Genomic DNA, 9,524 nt, shown 5'->3' on the forward strand with positions numbered 1-9,524 from the left:
TAAAGATTTTGACTCAGTTTTGATCAAAGAAAAAGAATTTCTAACTCAGTTTTGAATAAGTAGATTATAAGAAAAAGTTAAATATAAGTAGTGTCATTTCTAACTTACATCAACAATCAACTTTTTCCATGCAGTTTTTTGTATATTGGCAATGATAACAGAGAGTTTGATATTCCAAAATAAGCAGTTAAATCTCAAATACAAGCTCATTGTGTCTAAATGTTATAATTATCATTAATAACAAACTCCACTACTCCAATAATATGTCCCTATACATATTCTAGTAGGGAATTTATTGAAGCTGCAGAAGTATATATGCATTAAGGTAATTTAGCTCACAAAACTTTCCTATTAAGATAGTTGTACTTGAATTTGAAAGTGTACATGAATTTGGAGATATCTTTGAATCTTCGACATTTCGCTCCTGTAACATATGTACTTGTTTTAAAGATCGTCGATTCATCATCCTACAATTTGGAAGTGCGTGATGAAAGTCGAATTGCTGGTCATCCTTTTTCTGGAAGTGTGGTATCCCACTGAAGGTAAATGCTTGATTTCAAAGCATTAAGAATTGGAGAGACAAACCATTTCACAAGCAACTTGTAAGCAGCCTCGTCGATTTCATTGAATTCAAGATAGAGTGACCAAGGATTTCTCTGAAATTCATTTTATAAAGCGCGTACCAAACGAGCTGCAAAGGAGCCATCCAGCGAATGTTTTACAGGGTTGGAGAAATAGAAACCATTCGGCGTCACAAAATCGGGTGTAACATATCTATCTACAGGATCAATGTGAAAATCCTGAAACTCAGAGAAAGATAAATTAGTGCTTGAAAAATGAACCTGGATACCAGAGTAGTGAATAGTAAAGTATTCAAAACTAAAGGTAGAATTTAAAGTATTAGTGAGAGCAAGTGTATCTCAAACCTAATAATAGAATATCTGAAGATTAGTGAATAGTAACGATACTTACCGGATGTCTTACTAGAAATGCAGCTACCCTCTCATCATTCTCTTCAGGATCTATGGAGCATGTACTGTAAACTAATACTCCACCAGGTTTTACCAATCTACAAATTCGCAGGAATAAAACTCGATGAAGGAGAAATGATATATCAAGTTTCAGCTACTTTTATAAAATTTCAAAATTTGGAAATTCAAGTTATCATCGTCCAAGCATACAACAAGCCTTGATCACACCAATTAATGCACACAAATAGAGAGGAAACATCAAAGAGAATTTCTAGCATTACGTGGATGCTGCATCGAGGAGTTCATCCTGTAATATCTTCAATTGTTCTATATCCTCCAGCTTCTTGTTCCAACGTAAGTCCGCTCTCTTCAAAAGCCAGGTGATAAGAATAAATTAACGAACAAGAAAAGAGAAATACATTGAATAATAATGTGAAAACAATGACAATGTGTAAACATAAAATATATAACACAACCACCTTTGAAAGAACTCCAAGTCCTGAGCATGGTGCGTCCAACAAAACTTTGTTACTCTTAAGTGGTTCACCGTCCTTGGAAACACAAAAAACTGATAAGAAATAAACAATTGTAGAGTTCAATACTACATAGGATAGGAATGATATATAACATACAGTTAATGTACGAAGATCGGCATGGATGGTGGTAACGACACCATCTACTTGGTGCAACTTTGCTGTCTCTTTAAGAATTCTCAACCTACCACGATTTACATCAACTGCAAACACCATACCTGAAAACACAAGCTTTTATTCTTAATGTTCAAAATGACTTTTATAAATATTCTGAGACCAATTAATATACCTTGTCCACTTAAATGAGAGGCCATGTAGAGGGTCTTTCCACCAGGAGCAGCACAACAATCAACGATGGTTTCACCGGGTTGAGGATCCACAATAGAAACTACAAGACCTGCAATTGAGAATGCGGGATATGTTGAATGCGAATACAAGCTTCTAACATAAGAATCTCTTATAATTTAACTGAAACCAAGACAGCTTGAATTTTTTTATTTATTTAATTAATATATGGGGCAAATGGTTGCCAGGCCAATTACCTAAACGATGCCGGTTGGTGACACGTATATTCTATCATGCACAACAGAATATCACGAAGAAACTAAACTACTGCTAATACGTGAACATGAATGTCAAAAATAATGCACCAGTGCTCGCAGTAAAATGGGAGAAACAAGAAAAACGAAACTTTAGATATTATAATTTTACAGTTATTCCTTCTATGAGAAAAGATGAAAAGTGTACCTGCACTCTCATCCTGAACTGAACATAAACCCTCTTTGAGTAGGCCGGCATGAATGACCGTCTGAAATATGAAACTACAAACAATCAATGACTCAAACGGGAAAGTTGTGCCTACACTCATAACTGAAATAACAGCCGGGAAAGTTGTGCCTACACTCATAACTGAAATAACAGCAAGCCACACATGACTTCAACACCTCCCATGTGAAACAAAAATCAAATAAAAAGATATACACACAACATGTCAATAACTAGCTAAAACACAATTTGACACTAGCTAACCTATTATGCTATATGGTAGAAAAAGAATGCTCCCTCCGTCCCTAACTATAAGCACCCATTTTGAAAAAAATTGTCCCTAAATATAAGCCCCTATGCAAATTACTAGATGCATTTAGTATTCTTTTTTCCAATTCTACCCCTATTAATACTTCTAATTGATCTTGGAATGTGAAAAATTAACATAAAATACATCTATTCACAATGGGCAATTTAGTAAAAGCAACACAAAAAATATACACATTAATTACACCAATCACTTTTCTTAATATGTGGGAAAAATTCAATGAGCTTATAAAAAGGGATGGAGGGATCTATATAATTCAGTCCTCGTATATTTTCTCTTATCACTAACACCGTAGAAATTCATTATCCAAGTTACATTCTCAGACAAAAGTAGACTTATAATCAGCACATTGCCTCAATACCGTACCTGCAATCCAGTTTTGATGCGAACAAAGTCATCCAAATGCAATGAAAGCTGGTGTGGGACCTGATGTTTGAAAAAAGGGAATTAAATCTGGTAGTAACATATAATACAAGAAACATAGGTAAAATACAACTGTTATTTGAATATGTTAAATAAACTTCTGCTCTGACCCGAAGATAAAGAGAGAAATTCATTCAAAACAAATTGCATGAAGCAGGAATTTCAAAACATTATTAAAATAATATATAAACAGATTAAAGAAACCAACTATTATATGCAGAAGGTAATGCAACATTTAATCATGGAAGTGATAGCACCTTCAATACATTAAGCTGTGTCACAAGGTCATCTCTTGAAAAACCTTTTGCCCGATTAGCCCTGAAATTAGAAAAATATAAAGCTTGAGTTCTTCATTATCTGTTTGTGTTGACATGCCACTTTAAGGGGAGGCACAAAGAAAATGAAAGAAGCATTTACTAGCCTTAAGCTATAACTCGGTTCACTGTTGTTCCATATCATCAGTTTAATGGCTTCTTCCTGGCCCAGATACTTCGTCCATCTCCTTACCATCCACTACAAAAGAAGTGATAACAAAGCGTTCAACCAAAACTTGGCCTTCCTATTTTGATGCTAACAAATCTAGTGAATACTGAAAAGCAAAGTTTTTGTTACTCTTTACATTGTTGGTTTAATTAAGAAAATATCTTTTTGGCTGGACATAAAATTATTCATCAAAAGTGAGCCGCACCTGCCCTTATTGGGATCTCAACTACAAAAATACCATGTACAAAAAGTTAATATCCCAAAAACATAAATATTATGATAATCCAGTCATAGTTTGCTCTTAGCATGTTACTGATGCTGCCGACAATACTTAAAAAAGATGTGTTTTTTTCCTAATTTGCCGCTGAGTTTTAGTTCTGAACTATCTTAATTAAAATTTTAATATAGTGAAGAAAAAGTAGCAGTAGTTACACACTCACAACTGGATGTGAGTAGAGAGTTGCCAGAGCACGTGCTTGAGAACGATCATCACCCTCCACTTTGGGCAAAGGAAGAGTTTCATTTTCCTGTAAGCCAAACAAACATCAATGGAATTGAGAAAAAATTTACAATATCACACTCATGCAGTTAAGGCATATGTAATATGCAAAGCGTAAAAACCTTAAGCATGACTAGCTTTCGGAGGATTCCATTGACCATGTTGCCAGCACCCGGCCTGAGAGCAGCTTTTGCAAGCTGCACATTCTGCATTTCACATAAGAGATTGGCAAAACAATGAAAAGAATAATGGAAGTTGAAAAATATTTATTTTCATATCATAGTAATACTCAAGACTTTCAATGTACTCAATCATCATTGAACAGTTACAGAAATAATGAGTAATCTCTAACACCTTACACAAACACACTTTCACACACACACACCAATAATCATACAAATAATACCAAATAGCAGTATACATTAGAAAACATTGAAAAAAAAATGTAAATTCAACAAATGAGAATCCTTTGCAAGCAATACCATTCGGATTAACAAAGTTCAATCCAATTTATTCAATAAGGAAACAACAGAAGCATATTTGGGCCAATGAAATACCTCATCTACAACAGCATAAGGGGGCATATCTAATTTGACAATCTCATAGAAGCCAATTCGTAGAATCTGACACAAATAAAGTACTAAGATCAGTAATCAGATGTCATGTATAAACTATAAAACCTCATTATGAACAATGAAATCATAATTACACTAGGTATCTATATTTCACAAAGTTCACCACAAAATATTTATCGAGCATTGCCGGACTGCATTAGAATAACAAAGTAAAAACAAATTTCTTCTTTTCTCAATCAGTTTGTGCTGTGCATGAAGTATTTACTAGGTTGATTGCTCATGGAAACATGCTCAAAAGAAGTACAGAGCCCAAAATCACCTGTAAGAGAAGAGGCTCCATACTAGATATATCTTTATCATGACACAATGAACTGATCAGATGATCAAGATATCGTCTCCAACGAATTGTGCCTCCAACAATGTCTGTAACCTATGAATTTTGCATTACAAAACAAGAGAATAATTAACAAAATTGCTCATGAATGCTAAGTGACATGAAGGTGAGTTTCAAAAGTCAAAGTACTTCAAAGTTTCACCCTAGTTAAAAGTGATAACATTCTAGACTTTACAGTGCTTGGACAACTAGGAAAAAAATAGGGAAAAGGGGAGAATCGTCAAAGTATCAATACAACTGTAAATTAAACATTGTTGTGCTTAATTCGGGACAAAGATAAGTGACTCGTTCAGTTATTAAGGCATCGTTTGAGTAAACAGCTTAATAAAACGCACATAGCATAGGCGTGTCATATAAATGCTTATGTATAAGCTATTTCTATAACAAAATATACGATAAAGTCAAATTATTTTCATATGGACTATAAGTTGTTTCTATAAGCTCCTCTAGAGTACTTATACAAATAAGCTGAAGACAGACATGTCATAAGTTGTTTTATATGCTCTCACAAACAATCTCACAATATGTCACTAGATAAGCTTAAATCAATCAATCCAAACAGACTCTAAGGAGTAAGGAGCCTCATAACCAAATTTGGGCCTCATAACCGGATTTTTTGCACAGCCCTAGTAAGGACAACAGTTTCTCAGTGTTATCTTGGCTATGAATTCCATTGACCAAAACATAAAATTTTGAAGTTATTTGACATAAAAATTAAATTTTTATTATGTAAAGCTAAAAATATGTTGAAAGGGATAACCAATCTAAGGTCTTGATGATTTAATTCTCGAGTACGAAATCCAAGCGTTCTTTGAACATAACCCATCTCATTTTCACCAGAACCTTTCCCTTTCTCATTGAGAAGGTCAGCAAAAGCACCACCAAGTTCAATCCTCATTAGTCTCACAGCTGACACTACAGCATTCAACAATGAAACAACAATATTACAAAATTCCTTAAATAAAAGCACCAAAAAGAGCTTCTTTGGAAGTGGAAATAGATATATCATACCAGCTCTGTGAGGAGAAATATCTGAATTAAGCTTCTGGGGTTTTACAGAACGGTTAGTAGTAACTGAAAGTTTCAATTTTTTTTGTCAATATAAATGAAACTGCATCATAAAAAAAAAAAAAAAACAAAAAAAAAAAAAAAAAAAAAAAAAAAAAAAAAAAACAGTAGCATTGTAATAGGAAATTAGGATTGTTTTTTACCTTTGGTAGAAGTGGGAATGGAGATGTTGGTTTTGCGTGTTCTGTGGGGAAGCTTCAATGACTCTGAAGAAGAAGAAGAAGAGGCTATGGTTTTGTGAGGTTTTGCGAGTAAAGGTAAAGCCATGTAGACAAGTTTCGCCATGTTTTTTATTTTCAGTGATTTTGGCTGTAACCTGTAACGAAGACAGATTGCAGTTTGGATATGTTTTTTTAGTATATATTATGACATTTGTTTTGAATTAATTAATTAATTAATTAATTAGCAATTGATAATATTTACTTAGTTTAAATGAGGCGGGTATGGGCACCAATAAGAGATGTCTTAACTTAACTTCAAATAAATGTGGTGTAGCGTGAACCTCATATGGATGCGTCTTATCTGATTCCTTCCTATCTCACACCGTTTACTATAACTAACACCCATTACTGTCAAACATTGATTCTCTTATCTCACAACGCATTCTTCGTGGGTTTCCGTTTAACACCTAACTTAAAATAACGCCGTTATAACTCTCCCCTGCTACAGAATAAAATAGAATTCACCACCTCTCTTTTTTATAAACAACAAACGCAGTTTTTCATCTAAATTTTCTCTTCCTTTCCCACTCATTTTCTTTTCTTTTCTTTTCTTTTCCCAGAAAATATCATCATTCCTTCGAGTATTCATGTCGACGGTCTGTCCCTATCATCCTCAATTTTTCCAATTTTCTTTTCAATCATATCATCTATTGTTTATGATTCTTATTGATTTTCGTTTCCATTTTGCTCATTCTTTTTAGCTTTTTTTTTTAATTCTGTTACACAATGTTTTGATCTCAGAAATTTGTTTACTTTTTTAGTTTTTGTGATATAATCTTTGTTTTATTGCCTGAACTTTATAATGTTCAAAATTAACGCCCTTGATCAGAGTTTTTTCCAACCATTTTCATGGCGGGTTTGGGTTTTATTATTTACAATTGCAACTTATTTTTTACTCAGTTTTCAATTGCAGCTTGTTTATTTGATTATTTGTATTAATGACTTTAAATTGTTTTCCACAACCACAATTTATTTCATTACTGCAATTGTGGCCACATTGGTTACATTTATTAACAAATTTTCATAATATTTGTAACTTTGATCACAATTTAAAATGATTTATTGCTTTCAAATTCTTATCATTGCTTTTTCTTTGGAAAACGTTGACCGTAATAGCTTCTACTTTGTGTATAAATGGAGGTTCATTATGCAAAAATTTGGTTGCAAGCTTGTGTTTTTCTCATGGTCTTTTGCTTGTGGATGCTAACTAAATCAATTAGATGTATTGGTTTAGTATTTATATGATAGAATATTTTTGAGTTGTTATCTAAAGTGTCCATGAATAGATGCTAGAATTAATGGTTGATCATAAAAATTGTAATATCGGTTAAATACCATTCTGAACATTATGAGAAAATAAATGCTTTATAGTTGTAGTTGGTGTAATATTGTTAACTCTATATGATTATGGATTTGCTTGGAAAGATAAAAAATTTAGTACTTTGTGTTTGCTATCTTGCATCGAACATTATTATTCTTTAGTATTTGAGGGACAAATATATCAAATTATTCTAGTACATTGAAAATATTTTCTATAATCAACTCTCGTTGATAATTATAATTGGCGTTGAAGTTTGTAATGTTAAGCTCATAATATGATTATCCCACAGGAAAACGGTAGGCCACTTCCAAAGTTCGGTGAATGGGATGTCAATGATCCAGCTTCAGCTGAAGGTTACACAGTGATTTTTAACAAAGCAAGGGATGAGAAAAAGACAGGTGGCAAACCCGAGTCACCTGCAAAGGCAAATCATCAAACCAAACCTCCAGCAGATCATGGCAAAACTCAGAGTGTAAGACCACTTGATTGAAACATGTTAATTGTTATTATGTTATCTTTTTGTGTGCATATGCGATTTTCTGTGTTTAATTACGTATTTTTCAAAAGAATTGAGAAACAGTATGGCATAAGTTTGAGACCTGAGTAACATGAATGTATATGATATGATGCTACTGTAGGCCTTTGTTAAAAATGCAACTAGATTTGAACACATTAAAATTTGAAGCAATGATTTAGTTGACTCCCACCCCCTGTTTCTGTATGGCATCGGTGGCAATCTAATTCAAATATTTGATACTTTTATCATTTTGTTTAGGATTGACATAATAAGATATATGCATTTCTCATGTAATCTTTCGTTCAATAACTCTATAAATTTGTATCTTTATTACTGGTTAACGAGCCTTTTGGCTTTTGTCTATAGTTAACTGATCTAGCTATAAGTTCTTCTGTTGAATTTGCAGTGAATGAAGTTTGTTTTGAAAAAAAAATATTCTGGGTAGATGTATCTTTCTTTTCCAATTTTTTGGGGTGGGATGGGGAGATAAGTATGCCTAATTCTCATTTTATTGCATTTGATTTTGGTACAGTTCAGATTGTCAAATTTTAATGGAATCATTAAGTAGATTTTGGACCCTTGGCTTAATACCTATACTTTATGTATTTACCTTTTTTCTCATGAAAAAACTTGATTGATTTTCAGAAAAGTTGGTTTTGCTGCATACATAGTTCTCCAGCAGAATCGTAGCAATGATTGGTCATATGTACATGGTTGAATGGAAGTCGAGTCATGTGTAACTAGCTCCTAATGTTTTCTCAAGGATATGAGCTGTTAAGCATAATTAATTCTTCTTGGATTCAGCTTTTGTTATGTAAAAGTAAGCAGCAGTGGGGGAGAGTAAAATAACAGACTATTTTTTGTATGTATTTATATATGAATGTCGTGGTTTACTATTAGGAGCAAAGGTTGCTCTCTTTTTTGCCTTATCTTGCTCTATTGGTTGTAGAGGTTTACTTGTTCTATTATACTTCATGTATTACAATACATATCTTGTATCTTATGAGCTAATTTATTTCCTGTTATGTTTGCACGAACAAATCTTATATGATGTGTGCATAAATTTATTACTTTGTTACTATTCAATATTATTAATGACTATTCTTTCTCAACAATGAATATGATCGAGGATGATGTGCAACAATGAACATAGCATAATATGCATAATCATTGGCTTGAGTGTTGGTAAGTCTCAAATTCATCAAGATGCTCATCATTCCCCAAGTAGACAAAAAAGGTTTAGCAATGACATTGTTGCTAATATGCTTAACATGATTGAAGAGCCTTAAAATTCTTGCTCATACTATTTATGAACGTCCCCAGTAAGAGAGTAACCACCTTTATTTGTGATGGTGACTTCAGTTTGTGATAGTTCCAATTGATTTAATGAAACGAAAGAGATGCAAGGTGGTCCTTCAAGATAAGT

The 9,524-nt window shown here is 33.1% G+C and overlaps 2 protein-coding genes across 2 annotated transcripts in view; one reads left to right on the top strand and one right to left on the bottom strand.

Moving 5' to 3' along the window:
• The window catches only part of LOC101515395 (protein NOI4-like), a 40,510-nt gene extending 31,392 nt beyond the window's left edge, over positions 1-9,118 (top strand). Inside the window, exons 2-4 of the mRNA XM_004491462.4 lie at positions 6,792-6,856; positions 7,871-8,053; positions 8,744-9,118. Of these exons, the coding sequence (XP_004491519.1) occupies positions 6,848-6,856; positions 7,871-8,053; positions 8,744-8,788 (237 nt within the window). The 5' untranslated portion in view covers positions 6,792-6,847 and the 3' untranslated portion in view covers positions 8,789-9,118. The remainder of the gene's footprint in view (positions 1-6,791; positions 6,857-7,870; positions 8,054-8,743) is intronic.
• Positions 188-6,382, bottom strand: LOC101515076 (uncharacterized). Its single transcript, XM_004491461.4, has 17 exons — positions 6,183-6,382; positions 5,983-6,045; positions 5,732-5,886; positions 4,897-5,007; positions 4,560-4,625; positions 4,125-4,208; positions 3,944-4,030; positions 3,442-3,533; positions 3,278-3,338; positions 2,964-3,023; positions 2,252-2,312; positions 1,794-1,901; positions 1,604-1,722; positions 1,451-1,522; positions 1,253-1,338; positions 973-1,069; positions 188-800 (listed from the first exon to the last, which is right to left on the bottom strand). Exons 1-17 carry the CDS (start codon positions 6,322-6,324, stop codon positions 669-671), a joined length of 1,596 nt encoding a protein of 531 aa, XP_004491518.1. The 5' UTR covers positions 6,325-6,382; the 3' UTR covers positions 188-668.
• Positions 9,119-9,524: the final 406 nt, after the last annotated feature.

The sequence above is a fragment of the Cicer arietinum genome, chromosome 2 (assembly GCF_000331145.2).
Source record: "Cicer arietinum cultivar CDC Frontier isolate Library 1 chromosome 2, Cicar.CDCFrontier_v2.0, whole genome shotgun sequence".
NCBI classification, from domain to species: Eukaryota; Viridiplantae; Streptophyta; class Magnoliopsida; order Fabales; family Fabaceae; genus Cicer; species Cicer arietinum.